At 41.0% G+C, this 22251-nt stretch overlaps 2 protein-coding genes across 2 annotated transcripts in view; one reads left to right on the top strand and one right to left on the bottom strand.

Moving 5' to 3' along the window:
* Positions 1–22251, bottom strand: part of FAM111A (FAM111 trypsin like peptidase A) — a 212724-nt gene that overhangs the window by 117349 nt on the left and 73124 nt on the right. The window lies entirely within an intron of this gene.
* LOC309872822 (olfactory receptor 5A1-like) lies at positions 8375–9610 on the top strand (the record flags this gene model as incomplete). The annotated part of the gene is made up of 1 exon (XM_082747789.1): positions 8375–9610. Exon 1 carries the CDS (start codon positions 8561–8563, stop codon positions 9608–9610), a length of 1050 nt encoding a protein of 349 aa, XP_082603915.1. The 5' UTR covers positions 8375–8560.

The following is a 22251-nucleotide window of genomic DNA, read 5'->3' as shown; positions in this document are numbered from 1 at the left end:
AACTAAGCAACAAGTTCTTTCCAAGTGACTTTGACCTATTCTCATCTGCAACAGGAACATTAACTAGCCTCCCTCCTTACTTCCTAAGATGTAGGAAAAGTTGGTGGAGTTAACAATACAATACCTTCTCTTACCCTTCCCTATCCAGGAGGAAGATAGTAAGCAGAAAACCCAGCTGCACTATAACCCAGCTGCACTACACTCGGACTTTTGACCCAAGAAGTTGAGATAACATATCTATTGTTCCAAGCTGCTAAATTTGTGTTAATTGATTATGCTGCAATAGAAGACTAATAAGCTCATTGCAAGTTTTAGTTTGTTTCTTTGTAAAGCTACCCATGCCCCGCCCCTAACTTCGCAGTTGATATCCCAATGAAGCTATTATATATATTTTTTTAATTTCTTTGGTTGCCCAAAGAAGGTTGACCAATTCAGGAAATATTTATTGAGCTCTATTTGATGCCAGGCACTGGAACACAAAGAGGAATAAGTTAAAATTCTAAAAATCCTCAAAAGAAATAATACAAGTAGATGGATAGCTGTTATCTGAATCAGAAAGTGATGGAAGCCAGGAAGGAATGAGAATTTAGGTTAGGGAGAATTGAGGGTACCAAGAAAGGTTATCCTGGAATGGCAGTGGAGAATATGATAGGGCATCAACAAAAGGCTCAGGAAAGGTTTCATGCAGTAGTGAATGTCTTTGTGGAGTTAGAGAACACATTTCAATAGATGATCTCATCAGCAACCTAAATCTGGGATTAGTCTGGAAAGAGAAGAAGGTGGTGAGGATTGGTGGTAGAAACCTCAGAGACAGACCAATGAGCCCATGCATTTGGGAGGGTCTAAGGAATAAGAATTCGTTAAGAATAGAGTCACTGAGAGCTGCACAGTAGAAAAACAGGAAGTTTTGGTAAAGGGAAATATTAAGAGTTTGAGATTTTGAAATTAAGAAGTTTCCTATTCTGGTCTGGATTAGGGCTGCCAAATCACGTGACCAGGTGGCACAGTGTTTCAAGTTGGTGAGGGTGTAGAGGTTAAGATGAAGCTAGGGAATTTTGAGAGGCATCCCCCTTGACACCATTTGGTTAATCTTTCTGGTTGACCTTAAACACAGAGGGCTAGATGAATATGCGCTTGAGAAACATGCAGAAGAATGAGATAATCAGTGAGGTAAATCAATCTAGAAATATTTCTTGCACTATTGAGCTTGAAGTGTGGTCTTAGGGAGAGACAATAAATGGGTTAACATTCCTAGCCATGTGTTGATTGCCCAAAGTCATTCACTGATCAACTTGAGAAGAGTGTTGTCTTGAGACATCAGAGAGGTAATAGAGACAGTTCACAGAGGGAACCCACTGGGTTTTCCCCTCTACCTTCCCGCCATACCTGACAGAATTTCAACACTAGTTTTAGATTTTCAAGACTAACTGATGATTCAGTAAAACAAACAGTTACTTGATAATCTATAGTTGTCTTCCCCCTCTCTTCTCTTGCTTCCCCAAACCATCAACATCCATGTAGAATGAAGTGTCCCCTATTTGCCTGGCTTTTTATGGCCTCCTAACAAGGACTTTCCCACCATCTGGAATCCAGCTGGATTGTCCTCTCCAGTAAACATTCATCAGCCTAATGACCTGCCTCTAGTCGCAGCTGTCTCTTCTTGAAATTGAGCCCCACTGACAAAATGCTTAAAAGTACTAAGATCAATCAAGTTCAGGGGAGTTGTGCATTTCCCAAGTCACATCAGCTCTGGATCTTTTTCACGTCTATTTTAAGGGACAACTCAGTTTCGTTAATGCATAGCAGTTCATCGGATGCATGATTGCCAGAGGCTCCATTCTTGCTGTGTTCCTGGTCTTAGCAAGTCTTCTTTAGGAAAGGGTTCGGATGGGACTACTCAGCAGGGAATATATAACAATGTGGCTTCCTAGAAGAGGCTCCACCCCTCCCGTCACTCCAAACAGGACTGAAGGATCAGAGTCTCTATTTAAAGAACAGACAGTAGACACTGGGGAGGGCCACATCTGCCTGACACATGTGGTTGGATGACTATTTTCTAGGTTTTTACTACCTTGCTGGATTATAGATTTAGTCTAAGACTGAGTGTAGATTCCAAGAGACCACCTTTTCCACTTATCCTGGATCCATAAAAATAAACTTTTATTCTGTTTTTGATGAGCTAAAACAACTATTTACATGGACAGACAAGACCAGCCTCCCACAACCTAGACCTCTGTGGGGCCCCTCCCATTTTAACCCTTCCCTTTCTGTTTCTGGGTTCCTTGCGTTTCTCATTACTGTTTGCCTCTGGGTTCTCAGGCATCCTTCCTTCATCTCTTGTGAGGGGCACAGCCTTCCATTATGGCTCTGCCAACTATTGGTCATGATTTGGGGAACAGCCACAACTGAGGACAACTGCTGCAGAGTATCCCTTTCCAGGGCTTTTCCTTCAGTCTCCAAATATGTTCAGGTTTCCCCAATCTTATCCTGACATTGCCAGCCACCGTACCTACTTTTCATTTCATTCTCGTCTTTAATTACCAAACAACCATTCACTTTCTTCAGCACCTGGCTTTATTCAAATCCCCTGGTCCCCACTTCGAGTACCCAATCTGGGATGGTTGAGCTTCTGTGGGAAGATCACAGCCTCCTTCCTACCTGCCACATCCAATGGCCTCTTGTTCATCTTTTCCCCTCTTTGATTTCCATGCCACGTTCACCAAGCATCGCTAAATGGTGAGGACTCTGAGGATTGGATAAGAAATATGAGTGTCATCAGGCTTTTAACCAACAACAAACTAATGAATATTCTTGAACAAGGAATGACATGGTTTGATCTGTGCTTTCAGGACCTCCGTCTGCAGTTTAAGGAGGGAGGACTGACATAGAGAGAGTCTAAAGTCAGAAAGATCAGTTAAAGGGGAAAAGGCCAATTATGAGCAATCAGGTTAAAACCCCCTGATGAAAAGGGACTGGGGTGGAGATGTCCCAAAAGGAGGCCATTATTCTGTTGATGGTATTTTTACTCTGCAAATGTCAAAGAGAGTCCTTCCTGAAGTTCTATCATGGAGAAGACGGACAGAGGGAGAGGAGGAGAGAGGCAGGAGGTTTGGTTTTTTGTTTTTTAAATCAGTCTTAAGGAGGGCATGGATTGCATGGAGCACTGGATGTTACGTGCAAACAATGAGTCATGGAACATTACATCAAAAACTAATGAAGTACTGTATGGTGACTAACATAACACAATAAAAAAAAAAATCAATCAATCAATCACAGTCTTCTAGCACCCTATCTTTTTACCCTTCAATCTGCCGTAAGGAGTGTTTTGGTTTTATTTTTGTTATTTTTTAATCTAGAAAAGATTAATTGCATACAAACTACTGCATTGACCACAGTGATCCTTTCCACAGTATCAAGCCTTAGAGAGACCTCAAGAAGGTAAGCTTACGGTCAGGAGCTGGGAATTCGAGGAAGGGGTCGGAATTTTTTAGCCTCACAGTGGAGGACTATGGCCCTGGTAGAAAAGAAGTGGGTGGGGTTTGGGGGTTAGAGAAGGAAAGCTATAGAAGATTTTTCTCATTGGAGGCAAGCTGCAGAGTTGCCAATATAAACAGGGTGTGACCACCATCTCCCACAAATCCTTGAAGGAAGCCACGTGTCCTGTGGGTTTGCACAATGCCCACTTCCTTCTGTTCCTTGCATGCCCCTCCCCAGGACACAGAAATAGAATTCAAGTCTTTTCAAGTTGGATATTTGTAAAGCATAAACAAAATGTACATGAGGGAAATCTGGCCCTAGACAAAAACCTAAAGGTTATTTACTTTCATAAATTCCCTGGACATAGATCTTTTGAAAAATGAGGTTTATCAAATGATCTCCCCCGCCCCCAATTGCCATCCATTTTTCATGTCCTTCTGAGAGGAAATAGGATATAGAGGACCGAGGAAGGACTCTGATTTCTAGAAGACTTGAGCACAAATTCCAGCATTGCCTCTATTTTGTGACCTTTGGCAAGCACATCTCCAAAATTCCATTTTCTTATCTGAAAATACATGTAAGAATGCTTTCCTTTCAGAGGTACTGTGAGGCTCTTATGAAATAAAGTATGCAAAAAGCCCAAACCACACCACCAAAAATGATAGTATCTGTCTTCTTTCCTCTTTGTGTCACAGAATCATATAATCTTAGAATTTTACAGAACCCATAAGGTCAACTAGTTCAGACTCTCTCTCTCTCTTTGATAGCCTATTTTAAAATTTTTTTCCCAGTGTTATTGAGATGTAATTGACATATGAGATTGTATGAGTTTAAGGGGTTTAACATAATGATTGGATATTTACATATATGGTGAAATAATTGTCACATAGTAATCATTTTTTAATGATGGAACGTTTAAAATCTACTCACTTAGGAAATTTCAAATATATATTACAGTATTGTTAACCGTAGTCATCATGCTGTAATAACATTCCTAGGATGTATTTATCACAGAACATGTAGTTTGTACCTTTTGAAAGCCTTTGCCCATTCCCCCTTAGCCTCCACCCTCCTGCCTCTGACAACTCCTAATCTGTTCTCTGTTTCTGGGAGTCTGTTTCTAATTCCACGTATGAGACTTTCTCCTTATTTTCGATGAGAGAAAATCTACACCTTTCTAGAACATCCATTCCATCTTTGGATTGTCCTGTTTTCCTGTAATCTCTGTCTCTCTCTCCCTCTCTCTTGATGTTACTTTTTTAGTCCCAGTTCCAACCTTTGGAGTCATCCAAAAGAGACTTTTACACTGAAAAGATTCTATAAAATATCTAATGCTTTACAAAGGTAACCACCATTGTTTGAAACATCATTTTGAAGCCAAAAGGCACTCTTGGCTTTCACTGCCTCTGGAGATATGTTATTGGAACCAGACCAGAGACTAGGAGTGTAATGGAAGCAGGGCCAATGGAAATCACCTGCATCCAGCCAAAGCTGGCATCTTCTTTACCCCTGAGCCCAGACAGCCAGTCAGGCTGCCAATAGTGCTCTCTGGGACATGTCCTATCCCACAACCTAGAGAGACCCAGTGGTACTTAGGAGAGAACTGGCCTTCCATTAAAGGCCTGTCAAGACCTTCCCTTGATAGCCAATTTACATAGCTGCATCCAAATTTTATTTATCTCTTTGTCCAAGAGCAGTGCTTCAGGTGCTAGCAGAGATGGTTTCACTATAATTCCAAGTCTGGTCTTAGCCATCTGACTGAAGCCCAGAGCTTAAGGAGGTGTAGGTGAGTCTGCCCTTTGTCCTTCTTTAGGAATGGTGAATCCTAGAATCACAGAATGGGAGAGTTGGAAAGACTTTTAAGGGAGGGAAGATGGAGCAGGCAGGATGCTAGCATCTTGTCTCCCTACTGCTCTGACTTTAACCAGAGGAGCTTGATGTCACCTATTTTATATTCTGGACTTCTGCAGAAAATTTTGTTTTTAAAAAAGGTTCTCCTCTTTTCAAGGGCAAATAGGGAAGAAAGGTGGACTAGAAAACACTCTTTATTGTGTAGACAGGAGGTAAGAGAATTAAGACTCAGAATGGCAAAAAATTTTTTCCTAAGGTCACACAGCAAAAAGGTAGGAGAAACATAACTTGAAATGGCATTGTTTTCAAAGCTTTCAGTCCAGTGTTTTTTTTTACACTGTTCAAGACTCATAAGGGTATGCATATGTGAGTATGTATGCATCAAAACAAACCATCCAGTTTCCTTGGATCCTCTCTAGTTACCATGGAGATTCCAGTTTTTAGAATAAAGTAAAGTGGAAAGAGCTGCTGAAAAAGGAGATATAGGTCCTAATTCCATCTCTCCTACCAACCTGCTGAATAGACATTCACTCTTTCTCTTTGGATTTACTTTTACTATTTATAATAGGGAAAGGCTAAGCTAACTGATTTCTACTTCTATTATTTTAAGCATATCTCCAGAATTTTCTGGGCATCCATACAGCATTTAAAACAACATAGTTCCAGGAATCTAGGGATTAGGGCAAGTTTATAATAAATATGTAATAAACCTTTAAGGAGCCAGGCAAATATTTATTGGGCACCTATATTACAGATGAGAAGAAAAAATTGGTGAAAGCAGAAAATATATTTTTTCCCTTAAAAGCTAGTCTTTCTCTTTTTTTTTTTTTTTTATTTATTGTATCCTACAGAGTCATCTGAACTGCACGTACCCTCTGCACCTCAGTTGTATCATTTGTTTGGGAGCTACCATACTAGAAATTCATTTCTCTTTATCTTGGTATGTAGCTTCAACCTTGTTTAAAGATAAGCAGACCTTCCCAGGAGAGGATAAGAAAATTCTTTACAGTGATTTCCAGAATTCAGATTCCACATAACCAACCTTGTCCAGTCAGTCGGGGTGGGGAAAGGATCACACTTCTCTCACAGCTCCACCTATATTATGGTCCTGTAGATTTTCAGACCCTCTTCCACGTTCTTTTGTAACATTTGAGAAAGAGAACAGGCTCTGCAGTAAATCAGTGATTTAAATCTTGGCTTGGTCCCTTGAGTCCTTGACTTGTCACAACCTCTGAGTTTCTGGTCTGTAAGAGGGGTCTTCGAATTGCTGTAAATTGAACCTATTTAGCAAATATTATTTTATGTCTACTCTATGCCAGAAACTGTAGAAGGCACTGAGTTTACAATGTCTTCCCAGACTTTATAGTTAAGGATACAGACATAACAAGTCAGCAAACAAAAGGAAGTATGACAAGTGATAAGTGTTACAAAGAAGCCAACATATTTGCAATATTTAAATATTGGCAATAACATAAGTACAGGGCATATGGTCAATGTAGCTATTGTTAGGTACAAAGTATGTGCACCTGGCTTTAGGGAGCAGGTGCAATGGAGAGCAGATTCTGGATTAGGAATGGAGAGACCTGGATTCAAATCCTGAAGTGCTGATCATTTGTTAAGCAATAAAAATTTTCTTTTTCTCTCCAAAACTCGACGTAACTTTTTTCTTTTACTCCTCATACTCTATGAGGTAGTCAATACTACCAATATCTTTGTTTTACAGTTGAGGGAAATGAAAAGAGGAGACTTAAGAGTGATGTGTCACCTTACCCAAGGATGCACAGCCTGGGATTGGGTCGCAGGGTTAGAGACAGGCTCTGTCTGATATCAAAGCCCAGTTTTAGATGCCCACAGATGAGGTAACAGGAGTGGGAATGCTGTGTCAACTCAAAAAACTGTCTAAGTAGTGGTGGTGGCTCTCAGACCATGTAAACTATGATATATTTTATATATATGCACATACATAAATCCATATAAAATATAATATGCTATATATTCATATAATATACATTATGCATAGCTATCCTTATAAGGACATTTAGCACATGTTGTATATTCTGTATCTGTACTTCCAGATAATTCATGTCAAAATAACCAGGTTATTGATGTAGTAATCATATAAAATGATTGGTAATTCACTTTTATCACACGCTAAAAATGTATTAGACTATATATCATAGACTCTTGGCTTGATGGCTAAGAATCATGGTGACTCTTGCTAACATATATCTTTGATGATGACCATGAATGTGAGAAAGAAGGGATCAGGGACTACTTGTCTGGCTGTTTATGGTTTCTCTCCCCTGATGCACCGCTGAACGAACAGTGCTGTTGCATATCAGGGAGTGTGCATTTCTATACCTACTCCTCTAAACTCAAATCAGCAATAGCTTTCCTCCTGGCTTTTGAAGCAACTGTCTGGTCTCCTAAGCAGCTTTCCCACCTGATTCTACACTGGGACACTGCTCTGTTATATTGTGAAACTCATATTTGATGACTAGTTCCCTGTTTACAAAGAAATAATCAAAGTTAAAAAAAAAAAAAAACTCTTCATGTTTTGTATCTCTTGCCCATAGGAGAAAAGACAAACTCCTTAACATGATATTTACCCAGAAAATATTTGTTGAGTATCTACTATGTGCCAGGTATTGGTGTGGGTGCTTGCGATACTTCAGTGAACAAAAGAGACAAAAATTCCTGCAAATCCTGGTCTTCCTTAAGCTTACATTCTAGTAAAGGGAGACAGACAACCAACTATCAACAGCCAATCAATTACATGAACTGGGAGAAGGTGATAAGTCCTATAAAAAGAGCAGAACAGGGTAAAGGGGGACAGAAATGAAGAGAAGCGTGAAATTAAATGAATATGCATGTACATGTATGCAGTTATATGCATAGTATATGCAATTGTACATATATCTGAAAGAATTAAACAACTGTTTTTGCCATATTTACTTTTGCTTTCAAAGATCTCTCACAATTGCCCACCTCCCACTGTCACTCAAAACTAGACTTTCGTTAATCTATTAATGAGGTGCATTGATAATTCAGACAATGCAAAAATGCCAGTCCTTTCTGAGCTGTCAGTTTTGCATGAACAGGGTATCAGAATCAGGATGACAATGATCTCCATAAAAGACCCAATAAATGCTGTAGAGAAGAATTCTGCATTGGAAAGAGGTAGGACATTTGCTTTCCTGTGTTTCTTGTGACTTGGGGACTCTATGATTCCATGGCAGAACAAAGTGGTTTCTTCACCTGGATTTTCATTCCCCAGGAATCTCCTTTTGGGGCTCTGCTGGCAGCAGAGGAAAGACCCATGGCTGTGGGAAGGAACATCAGCACGACAACCAATTTCATCCTTTTGGGATTTTCAGAACATCCAGAGCTACAGGTTGTCCTTTTTGTGTTGTTTTTGGGGATCTACTCCATGACTGTGGCTTGGAACCTGGGCCTCATTGTCTTGATCCGGTTGGAGTCATGCCTCCATTCTCCCATGTACTTCTTTCTTGGAAACCTGTCCTTTGTGGACATCTCATATACATCCTCCATTGCTCCCAAGATGCTCTGCGACTTCTTCAAGCAGCAGAAGACAATCTCCTTTGTGGGCTGTGCTGCCCAGTTTTTCTTCTTCATTGGTATGGGGGGCACTGAATGCTGTCTCCTGGCAGCCATGGCATATGACCGGTATGCTGCCATCTCCCACCCTCTTCTCTACACAGCCCTCATGTCACCCACCATCTGTTTGGGGATGGCCATTACAGCATACACTGGAGGGTTGCTCACTGGATTGGTCCAAACGAGCTCCATATTCCAGCTGCGTTTCTGTGGGTCACGAGTCATTAACCACTTTTTCTGTGACCTGCCACCCCTGCTTGTCTTATCTTGCTCTAGTACCTTCCTCAGCCAGGTAGTGAACTTTCTTGTTGTGTGTGCAGTGGGTGGGACATCAGCTCTTGTGGTCCTTGTGTCCTATGGCTACATCATCGCTGCTGTCATGAAGATCCGTTCAACCCAAGGGCAGATGAAGGCTTTCAACACCTGTGCCTCTCATCTGACCACAGTAATTCTCTTCTATGGCTCTGGTCTCTTTTCATATCTCCATTCAAGTGCTGGCTACTCACAGGACCAAGACAAGGTGGTGTCCGTGTTCTATGGAGCTGTGATTCCCATGATGAATCCCATTATATATAGTTTGAGAAACAAGGAGATCAAAGATGCATTGAAAAAACTCAAGGACAGGAAGAAGCAGATGTCCTCTTTGTGTCTTGCAGTTCCTTGAGTTAAAAAAAAAAAAGTCTTAAGTTCTGCTATATGCAAATAGGCATAATAATAAGTTGGCCACAGAATCTGAGTAATGAAGAAATTATTTCAAGCAACATCCCTAACCTACATGTCTACTGTCCAATTAGGCTCAACAAAGGTTTTTCTTCCCTTTACCTTTCTTGTCATGGACTGATGCAGTTTCGATTTTGGTCACTTGCAATAGAAAACAAATATTCTTTTTGATGACATTCTTTAGCTCTGTGGCAACAGGCACTGGGCCCAGCATGCCATGTCTTAGAGTCAGCTGGGTCATAGCCCCAGGACCACAAGCATCAACTACAGACCTCTTTATAATATAACACAATTCATACCAATCCACTCACCACTTGACACAAGTTTTCTGCTCCCCTTGCCTTGGATTCCTTCCTACCCAAGCATTGATACTGACCAGGAGGGTGACTCTGGTTAACGAACCTGATTGCTCTAACTGGTTGGGTCTAGCAATGGTTGCTCAGAGCCAGGAGAGGAATAGCATACCTCTAAACTATGCCCAAGATGAGCCAATGTCATTTGTGTGGCGTCATGAAGTCCACTGAGCCAGAAACAGGAGCCCAGACCAGCAGATCCAAAGTTGTAATGTGACAGTGAGCAAAAAGCAGAGATAAGTTTAAGTAAGAAATTAGAGTGCCAAACCTTTCATTTTCGTGACTTAAACCACTTAGTGGTTGGGTGGAACCACCTGGTTTAAGGAATAGGATCAGGGAAAAGAGGCTTCCCCTGAAAACTCTTTTTTTTTTTTTAATTTTTTATTTTTTATAAACATATATTTTTATCCCCAGGGGTACAGGTCTGTGAATCACCAGGTTTACACACTTCACAGCACTCACCAAAGCACATACCCTCCCCAATGTCCATAATCCCACCCCCTTCTCCCAAACCCCCTCCCCCCAGCAACCCTCAGTTTGTTTTGTGAGATTAAGAGTCACTTATGGTTTGTCTCCCTATTAGAGAAACCCTCTCGAGAGATATAAAAGCCCTTTCTGGAGAAATAAAAGAACTAAAATCTAACCAAGTTGAAATCAAAAAAGCTATTAATGAGGTGCAATCAAAAATGGAGGCTCTTACTGCTAGGATAAATGAGGCAGAAGAAAGAATTAGTGATATAGAAGACCCCTGAAAACTCTTAATTCTGTATCTGCTCCCTGAACAGTTCTCACTCTTGGTGCTGTGTGGATATTTCCTCTCTGTCCTCACCCCATTCTCAACTTACTTTCACTCTGGGTTCTAGAGTTTTTATCTTGTCTCCTGTCTCTCTGGAATTTGACCTCAGCCTCTCCCATGAATCTGATATCCCTGCTTTCATTTGTATGCTTTATCTCAGAAGGAACCCCACTCCAGGACATGAGAGGGGACAACCAAGTCAATGAGCAGACCTGAATGTGGACTTTAAATTATCTTTGATCCTAATTTTACAAGATGGTTCTTGAGCAAAGACAAACATTTCTGAAGTACCGATTCTTTAATGGTTGTGTATAATAAGTTGTGGTGAATCATGACAGCCATCCCTAAGTCATATCAAGTTTGATTCTAAATAGTCTGCTTCAAGCCTTCTTTCAATTCATGCTGTTATTGGTTCTAGTCTCGGACTACATGCATTATTTGTAAAGTGTTCCCCATTCCTTGACTTCTCCAAACCAGGTTAAGAGGTACAGCAGTGTCACAGAAGATTACCTGTTGTATGATTTGATTTACAGGAGATTTATAGAAAAGACAAACTGTAGAAATGGAAACACGTTGGTGGTCACCTAGAGCTGGCGGTGGGAATAGGCATCAACCATAAATGGGGATGAGGAAACCCTGGGGGGTGACGGAAGTATTCTAAAACTGGATCATGGAGGTAACTCTGCAATTATATAAATCTGCTAAAAACTCATCATACCTTACATTTAAAATGGGTGAATTTTAATGCATGTAAATTGTGCCTTGATAAAGCTTTTAAAAATAAGTGATAAACTATGAAACAACAACAATAAAACAGGAAGAACAGGAAACCAAGGCTGTTAGCTGGCTTTTGAGAGAAGAACAGAAACATGTATTATCCCATTTTTATGCATTAGGACAATAAGAAACAGTGACATGCCTGATGTCACACAGCTGGTAAGTGACAGAACCCAGATGTGAACCTTAACTCTTTGACCCCAAACCCATGTTGCTGACCCCTCCACTACGTGAACTTTCTTCCCTGTTGCGTGACCTGCCCCCAGTCAGCACCGCTGTGTACAGAGCCATCATGAGGGACTCTGCTCACATTGCAATGTGACCAGAATGCTCATCTGAATGACATGTAAGCAAGAGACCCTCTGAGGTCTGATGTCCTTGGACAGTTCATCTAAATTGCTGTCGTTACTCTCCTGTGAGCGTGGTGTGCTGAGGGCTTTATTTGGTGTTTTTTGTGTGTTGCTCATCTGGCAGAGACTTACTACTCTCTACAAGTTCCTACAGATGGCTTTATTTCCTATTGCTATTCAATTAGTCTTGAACAGGGGAAAAAAAAAAAAAAGAGTTGCCACAATGTGTTCCCATCACATCCTCTCTTTCTACCACCAGCTGTGATGCTTTCTTATTTTGTCTTGGTCCGTGAGTAGTCGTCTCCCTGAGTTGTTAACATCTGTGTAAACTGTTCTCTATTAAAACATAGACGTGACTGGGGCAAACTATGTGCTTAATACATATTTGTCTAATATATGAATAAAATCCAAATTCACTTGGCAGATAATTTTGAGATTTTATGCCAAAGGAAGGGAGTTTACACTTAATAGATGCTTATTATATGCTGGGCATTGTGCCCAGCAGTTTTTAAACATTCTGGGTTTTTTTTTTTTTTTGATTTATTTATTTATTTTAGAGAAAGAGACAGAGAGAGAGAATGAGGAGGGGCAGAGGGAAAAGGAGAAAGAAATCCTTTCACGGAGTACTGAGCCTGACATAGGGCTCATCCCAGGACCCTGACACCATGATCTGAGCCAAAATCAAGAATGGACTGAGCCACACAGGTGACCCAAACTATAACATATGCACAGATTCCTTGCTGAAAAAAAAAAGATTTTAACACTAGAGGTAAGAAAATGTCTCCTTTGTCCATAGTTCTCAGTTTCAGTTCCTTCTTGTACTCCCCAAGAGGCAATGACTTGTTATGTTAGCGTGTAAATTTACAGTTTTTCTGCATATTCATATACATTCCAACATATAATATTGCTTTATGTGGCTCAGTGTGTGTTAAATAAATGGTATCATACTGAATAATCCTTCCACACCCTGCTTTTTCCTTTTTTTAATATTTGATTTGATTTTACTTTCTCAGTGTTCCAAGATTCATTGTTTATGTACCACATCAGTGCTCCATGCATACCCTTTAGGTTTTTTTTTTTTTTTTTTCATTCAACGTTATTTTTTGGAACTCTTTCCATGCAATACATTTAAATCTACCTCAGTCTTTTAAATCATTTCACGGAATTGTCACACCAAAATTCATGTAATTATTCTGCTTTGATGGACATTTGGGTAGTTTCCAGTTTTTGTTAGTTTATTACAAACAGTATTGTAATATACGTGCTTATACATACCTCTTTGTGCTAATGCCCAATTTTTCTGGTAGAAACAGAGAAGTTGAATTGCTATTTATAGGATTTGTCTATTTTTAAACTTTAATAGACACTGTCAAATTCTCTCTAAAGTGGCTACCAATGGATATCCCTGCCAATGACATTCTAGGGCACCTGTCTCCTCATACCCTTGATGAAGGATGATATTAACAAAACTTAATTTTTTCCTACTTGATAACCTCTTTATATGTATTCTTTTAATCCTTAAAATGATCTTGCTGGATAAGATTTTTTTATTTACATACAATGTACTACATACCATATAAAGACTATCTACAGTCTTTTTTCAGTTCTTACAACCACATATAAACACAAAATAGGGGTTTTAACCATTTTTATCTAAGAAATGAAATATTTAAGGCTCAGGAAAGAGGTCACATAAACACAAAGGCATACGCTAACAAGTGAGGGAGATCCTAAGTGCATATCTACATGACACTAAGATATTAATTGAAAATATGCATTCTCATATGGAAGTTTGACATTATCCAGAAATGCTCAGAAATGAAGAAGAAAATATTAAAGCACATTCTGTCAAAAAGTATTTTCTCAAGTCATGCATAATTTATGTGCAGAAAAAGAAAGGAGAACTGACTTTTGTTAAATAGCTATGGCCAGTTTTGATAAGATCACTTATGTTACATACCAGCAATGACAAGCTTTATTTAAAACAGCATTATCCTGGTGGGTATTATAGAGGGCACGGATTGCATATGGAGCATTGGGTGTGGTACAAAAACAATGAATACTGTTATGCTGAAAATAAATTTTAAAAAATTAAAAAACAAAACACAACAACAAAAAAACCCAGCATTATCCAAAAATGGATTTCTCAATGGGACAGTTTTATAAATGGCTTTATTCTCAAGTGACCTTGAAACAAGGGAGAAACAAAAACGTTAAAACAAAAACAGAATGGAATTAATAACAAATCCATAACGCTTATCAAAGGTAACAGTAATGATGACATTCTATCCCAACTTAGAGCGCTTGCATCTAGATTTAGATAAAGATTTAGATAAAGAAATGTTCAGTTGTGCTATAGTCTCTGGTGAACGAGAACAGTCTCAAGTAGCTAAAAAGTTCTGAGCAGAATCTGTGACTCATCTGTACCGAGAATTTGGATCATCTGGCACACACTCATTCTTTTGTGTGTTTTTTAAAACATTTTATTTATTTATTTGACAGAGATCACAAGTAGGCAGAGAAGCAGGGTCCCCACTGAGCAGAGGAGAGGAGGAAGCAGGCTCCTCACTAAGCAGAAAGCCCGACACGGGGCTCGATCCCAGGACCCTGGGATCATGACCCAAGCCGAAGGCAGAGGCTTTAACCCACTGAGACACCCAGGCGCCCCATACACTCTTATTCTTATCCATGGTTCTCTTCTGCATCCCTGCTTTGTGTCTCTCACAATTCTTTATTCTATGACCACGTATATTTTATATGTTTCTGCAAACTCCTTGCTCAAATATTTGGGAGCAAAGTAGAGTATAAAAATGTCTGAGAGTTTGCTTTACACACTAGGTTGGTGCATTTTTTTAATCGTATTTAAATTAAATTTAGGTATCATATACTGTAGTATTAGTTTCAGGGGTAGAATTTAGTGGTTCATCATTTACACAGAACACCCAGTGCTCACTACATCAAGTGCCCTCCTTAATGCCCGTCACCCAATTACCCCCAACCCCACTGGCCTCCTCTCCAGCAACCCTTCCTCAGTTTGTTTCCTACAGTTAAGTCTCTAATGGTTAAAAAAAAATTAAAAAGTCCCTTATGGTTTGCCTCCCTCTCTGTTTTTATCTTATTTTTCCTTCACTTCCCCTATGTTCACCTGTTTTGTTTCTTTCCACATATGAGTGAAATCATGTGGTATTTGTTTTTCTCTGACTGACTTATTTTGTTCAGCCTAATACCCTCTACTTTCATCCACATCCTTCCAAGTGGCAAGATTTCATTCCTTTTGGTGGCTGAGTTATATTCCATTTCCATTTTCTTTATCCAACCATCTGTTGATGGGCATCTGGGCTCTTTCCATAGTTTGGCTATTGTGGATGTTGCTGCTATAAACTTTGGGGTGCAGGTTCCCCTTTTAATTACTATGTTTGTAACCTTTGAATAAATACCAGTAGTGCAATTACTGGGTCATAAGGTAGCTCTATTTTTAAGTTTTTGAGGAACCTCCATGCTGTTTTTCCAGAGTGGCTGCGCCAGCTTCCATTCCCACCAACAGTGTAAGAGGGTTCCCGTTTCTCTGTATCCTTGACAACAGCTGTCGTTTCCTGACTTGCTATTTTAGCCATTCTGACTGGTGTGGGGGTATCTCATTGTGGTTTTGACTTGTAGTTCCCTGATGCCAAGTGATGTGGAGCATTTTTATCTGTGCTGTTAGACCAACTCAGTCAAGAAATGGGTTGGTCCGTTGGAAAGGGAATTAGTCGTGTAGGTAGCTGATGTCCCTGACCTTTCCTCCAATTCCACCCTCATTCCTACTCTGTAGTCCTTCTAGACTTCCTCCTCATAATTCTCCCAGTTCCCTCTCAGTCTCTGTCTCGGTCTCTCTCTGAGCTTCTGTGTATCTCTCTGTCTGTCTTGGATGACGATCCTGACCCCCTGGTCCATGCTGAGGCCCTCCCGAATGTTCTCTTTGTCCTTCATACTTTCCTATCATACAGTTCATCATTGTTCAATGTCTGTCTTCCCATTAGACTACAATTTCCACAGCAAAGCAAATGGTATCTGACACATACTATGTGCACAATCAATTTTTGTGAGCACATTCATCATATGACTGTATCTCAGAAAGTTTTTAGAGCTGTAAATGACCTACCAGTGACTAATCTGTTCCACTCCTCTCTTTGCACAAATAAAGACTTGAAGCTTTGTGGGGGGGGGGGGGGGGTGAAGTAATTTGCTAATGGCTCCTAACTGTTTAGTGAAAGCACCCCCTTCCCAGGCAGCCGCCTTCCAAGCGCTCCACAACAGCTGACGGTGGCCTGTCAGCAGCTTCTCTGAGATGAGGTGAAACGGCTCTAACACATTGTGGCCCAAGGATCTTTGCTTCATGGTTTGGCAACTCTCACTTCCTGTTTTCGGGGAAATCATGTCACTCAGCTCTGTTGCATGAATTTCATGGCTAGGAAAACTTTCCTGCTTCTGATCATAATTGTAATGCCTCACTGGAAGAAACTTGAGAAAGTATATGTTGTTTCATGCTGTTTCCACACTATGTTCCAAGGATCTCAAGGGTCTGCACAGGACTTTCCCAAGAGGCGAAGAGAAGAAGCCACTGGGCTTTGGGTCCCTGGCCCTTGTTCAATCAATCAAGGCAGTCCCCCTGCCAACCTTTTTTTACGTCGTTAAATATTAGTTTCTGTGTAAACTTGCATTTGAAAATAAAGTTTTCACTGCTAAAATTATGGTTATAATCCATAAATTTAATACAGTCCTCTAATTTTGTGAATGAAGAAGTGACAGGTTGAGGAAGAGAAGCATTTTGCAAGAGAAGGACAAGTCTGGGATTCAAGCTTACTTCTCCAGACTCCCACTGCCTGGACTGTGCCCTTTACACACACACACACACACACACACACACACACACACTATCTCACACAAACCCACACAAACTCACAGTACTCTCTCACACACACAATACACTCATACACAATCACACAGCATTTAAATACATGCACACACACACACACACGCACGCACCATGGAGGTGAAGGGGAAGGGTGGAAGAGGTGGTTCTTATTCACATCCCAATACCAATAAAGCTGGTCTCAGGCCTCTCCCCTCCCCCCCAGGAGCTTGGCTTGCTTCACCCTTCCCTCTCTCTACCCTACTTGTGCAGTGACCAGCTGCTCTCCTCCCTCTCCCTGCTCAGGAAAAGTTCTGTTCTTGTCACCTTGTGAGAATAGCTAGTCTCCTTCTTGTCCCGGGGGTGCAGCAAGAGGGAAAAGCAGGTCACATGGGAAGCCTGAGCTCTCCCAGCGGGAACAGAGTTGTTGCCTATAGAAAAAGGACTTCAGACTTCAGTGAAGGAGTCTTTTTCCTGGGAGGAAGGGTGTGATAGCAGGAAAGTTTGCCTCCCGAAGCCCTGACACCACAGTACGTGTGTGACCCCCAAAGTATATCTGTGAGAAATCACCATACAAAGTAACCACAACAAGGCAGAATGTGGCTTATTGAGCTGACTCAACCAGTAGATTCCCCTCCCCCTTAGACACACACGCAGGGACACATTTCTTCCAACACAAAGGTTCGAGCTCAAAAACCAAGAAAGAGAAATATTTAGGTGCCAGAAAGAGAGAACTTGAAATCAGGGCAGCCAGTGGGAGCTGAAGTTCTATGGTTAAGGGACATTCTGAGTCATAGTGGGCTCCTGGGATATTAGGGGCTGTGGGAGGTGATCCAGGTCACTGGACTCATGTACAATATTCACAGGGGACTGGAAGTCAAGAGAGGCTGTCTGTCTCAGCCACCACCTGCAGATGAGAAACATTCCGCCCACTTGCCTGTGGGAAATGGTTGAGCTGTTTGCCATCTTCTAAGAAATGTCAGAACCCCAGGCCTGTGTTCATGCAGATGTGAGGTCTTGCTTCACACTGAGGCCAAAGAAATTAACAGGAATAGTGGTCCAGCAGGAGTGTCAGGCCTCAGCAAAAAGAAATTTAAAACCTCTTTGGAGGGACAACTGCACGAACCAGAGCAAACTGGCCTGCTAGAGCAAACCCCCCTGGAAAAACAGCTCAAGAGTCATAAGTTACAAACCACACAAGGAAACAAGCCCGAAAGAGGAAGCAGCATTGGGAACAACGAGTGGGAAAATGTACGTGCCATGACCCATATGGGACAGAGTATCCTCAACATTTATTAGTAAAAGATCACAAAAGATCACCTAGTAAAAGGCGAAGCTTTCAGCTGAAGCAAGTTAATTGGATTGTGGACCCATGGACCAGGCACCATGCCGGTGCTGCAAAGGAGCTCAACAAACTCAAACTATTATTTTATAGATGCAGAAACAGAGATTTAGAGAGGGGAAGTGAGTTACCTAAGGTCACCAGCAGGCTAGTTGGCAGATGAAGAACAGAATCCAAATCTCCAGAATTCTAACCCTGTGCTACTTTTACTGCCCCATTATGCCCTAATTTCCCAGTTAGACATGAAAAAACCTAGTTTCAAGAGAGGACCAGGAGGAAACAGAGACAGAAAGACATTCTTGAGACTTTCCTAAGACTCTATGTCCAGAGCCAAGGCCCTCGGTCTCGGTAGCCAAGCTCAGATTTGGTTCTGTAACACTAGAAATTTTAAATAAAACCCCTTCCATTTTCTTTTGCATTATGCTGACCTGTTTCTCTTTCCTGTTCTTCCTCTACCTTCCTTAGTCCCTGTCCTGACTGTCAGCATGAAGGAATTGTCATCAGAATTAAAGCAGGTCGGTTCTGGTAGTTTCTCCTTCCTACTCAACTTCTACCCCACCTCTAGACAGACCCTGCTTGCACACTGTGCAAGAGGATCATGGAGAGGGAAGAGGGAGTAGGGGAGGGGTGAGATCTGGTACCTCTAAGCCAGCCTCGTTAGCTGCAGGTACTGGGCAGGGATGGGAATGAAGGTGAGTATGGAAGTGGATATGGATTCAGTCCTTCAGGGCCAGAGCTTTCAACACTCGTTCAGACATAAATAAGGCAAAATCTCTTGGCATGTAGGAGTACGCCTTCTGGGCTTTTATAAGTCATTTGTTACATAAGACACTAGGCTCACACAATCCCTGATTCACCCAGGATACAATTATAGATCAGAAAATTAAATTATTTTATAATAACAAAGACACAGTAGTGTCAGAGTAAGTGCTCAGAAATATTGGTGTAGATTGAAATAAAAATCCTGTAATGTTGCTTCGTATTGAATATTCATTTCCAACCATTCATGGCCTGACTTGCCAGGGATGTGTTTGAGAATCATTGTCAGCTTTGTCTGCTCTATTAATTTATTTACTCGTTCAATAGTAACAAGTGATGCTAGGTACCAGATACTGCACTAGACCCTGTAATACAAAAATGAAGTGAAAGGACACAGTCTCCTCCCATAAGGAGCTCACAATTTACTGGAAGAGAAGACAATGACAATGAAGAGAAGACAAATGACTACATTTGTCAAACACTTTATTAAAATATACTGTGACAAATGTAAGAGATGTTATAGAGCACGTAAGAAGGACATTATAATATTAACTAATGTTCCACATTAATTAATGTTTCATTGGGAAGTACAATCCCAGGACAGCAAAGGTAAAGTCATAAGGGAGCTAAGGCAGGGACAGAGATAAAGCAAACTAAGTGGGTATATTACTGAGCTGATCACAGCTTAAGGAGAGATACAGTTGTGTAGTATCTTTGGACAAATCACATGAAGCCACCAGTCCTCCAAATGGTCCATTGGAAGGAAGACCAAATTATTTGCCAGATCCCACCTATCTCTTATCTCTAATTCAATAATGCTTACTGGCACATGGAATTAGGTTCTCTGTACTTCAAGACTGCATTATCCAGTCCTCTGGCCAACTACCAAAGAAGCCATATCCCATATGGCCCATGCTATAGCTGAGTTCAATATGAGGAAGGAGCCAAAGTCTCTTTGGGTCCAGTAGTGTTTATGGTCTCCAGATACAACATTGGATGTCAAAAGACCCCATTTTGGGTTTGCCTCCATAACACCCACTAATAAATACGGGGTCAAAATCTACTTACATGTTCACATTCTTCATTTCTCCCTGCTCTAATCCCTGGTAAATGCCATTCTACTTTCAGTCTCTATGAATTTGCTTATTCTAGGAACCTCCTATTAGTGGAATCAGTCCTTTTTTTGGTCTGTCTAGTCCCAATTTTGACAAGTGTCGGAATGCTGACATAAATATGGATTCTTGTCTTCAACCTCAAACATAAATTGGATTCTCCTCCTAAATGGAATGTCTTGCCCTATTTGTGCCATCACCTCAGGCCCTGGAGGTCTCTGCCGTTGGCTTTTCTGGTATCTCATTAATAGAATTCTAAGATTGCAAGGTTCTTACTTCATTTGTCCTTTTAGTCAGCTGTTTTTTCCAACAAATATTTATTGACTACCTACTACGCGTCAGATTTTTTTTTACAGGAGACTAGTATTCATGTGGATAGGTTGTGAAAATATTGAAATATATTCTTCTTGTAGGTTAACAGGTACTTTTCCCAGCCTACCAAGTACCCTATCTGCTCTGATCTCTGCCTTAGAAACCCTGAAATTCTTCATGACCCACCAATAAAGGAATAATTGGGTCAACAAGAGGCCTCTAGGACCCTCACACTACGGTCCTCACCCATTCTGATTAGTCATTAAACAAGATAGACTTAATCATACTCCCACAGGACTTCCAGGATGGTGGGCATGTAAGCCAACCACCTTCTCTTGCTTGGATGTGATATAGAACATTGTTGTCAAGGTGGCCATAGCCCAAAAGTCTAATCTCAGCCCCCAGAAAGTTCAAAAGGACAATTTGGGTTCAGTGGAAGAAAATGCTTTCTAAGAATCAGAATTATCTACAGACAATAGGTAGAGGTCCCGGAGGCATCCAAGCCGAGGTTGGATTATATTGGATTGTTGAGACTGTATTGGAGGTGGCTCAAGCCTTGGCTGGGAGAGCACATCTGCTCCAATTATGGGATTCTATAATTCTATGATTCTAAATTGGTCATCAGTGAATTACAGACCACAGCCAAAACCCAGCCCCACCCCACCCCATTTTGGTAAACAAAGATTTATTGGAACACAGCATACCCATTCATTTATGTATCATCTACTTTTAAATTACAAGGGCAGATCTGAGTAGTTAGCACAGAGATCATCTTGTTGCAAAGCCTGAATTTTTTTACTCACCGGCCATCTACAGCAAAATCTTGCCAGCCCCATTCTAAAAGACTTTTAGGATGAATTCCTTGATAAAGCAACCAATTACTTCTAATTTGCCTCTGTCATTAACCAGATGGCATGGCTACTAGATTGTTTTCCTGCCTGTCTTTGTTTAGGACATTAGTAAAAAAAAATATTCAGATGATCCCTCAGAGTCAATATGGCTTCCCATGCTATCAAATGGACAACTGGAGGAAAGTCAAGCTCCTGGGGTGCTATAACATGCCTTTTCTCCCATTTCCATTGTGAGAGGACTGAAGCACACGCCAGCAAGCTCAGCACGCTGAAGGCAGATACACACTGAGTTCCTATCCGGGTCATATGGAGCTTTTTACATGGATGATTTACAACTTCACCTGTTACATACAGGTAGATGCTACTACTTCTGTTTCCCAGTTGAGGTGACAGAGGTTTAGGGAGGCTCCAGAACTTGCCCAAAGTCCCATATGGAGTGCGGATGTTGCCTACATTTCAAATCTGAAAACTCTATTTCACATTCATCTTTATCAGTCCAGACTTGAGATATTTTTGAGTAACTATACTAAGCAGAACAAAATCTAGAGACTGAATAGACCCAAAACCCAGCCCATGCTCTTTTTTTTTTTTTTTTTTTTTAGATTTTACTTATTTATTAGACAGACAGAGATCACAAGTAGGCAGAGAGGCAGGCAGAGAGAGAGGAGGAAGCAGGCTTGCCACTGAGCAGAGAGCCCGATGCAAAGCTCAATCCCAGGACCCTGGGATCATGACCTGAGCTGAAGGCAGAGGCTTTAACCCACTGAGCCACCCAGGCTCCCCCACCAGCCCATGCTCTTAATGTCACATTTAGATCACCAAAATAGTAGAGACGATGGGAATATCTCTTTTTTAAAAAGATGTATTTATTTGAGAGAGAGAAAGAACGAGTGAGCAAGAGAGTGCACAGTTGGGGAGAGGGCAGAAGGAGAGGGAGAGGGAGAATCTCAAGTAGACTTCCCACTGTGCAAGGAGCCCAATGCTGGTCTCAGTCCAACAAACCTGAGATCATGACCCCAGCCAAAAGCAAGAGCTGAAAGCT

Source organism: Mustela nivalis, assembly GCF_964662115.1.
Source record: "Mustela nivalis genome assembly, chromosome: 9".
Lineage (NCBI taxonomy): Eukaryota > Metazoa > Chordata > Mammalia > Carnivora > Mustelidae > Mustela > Mustela nivalis.
The sequence above is the reverse complement of the archived record's forward strand: the minus strand, read 5'-3'. Positions and strand labels throughout refer to the sequence as shown.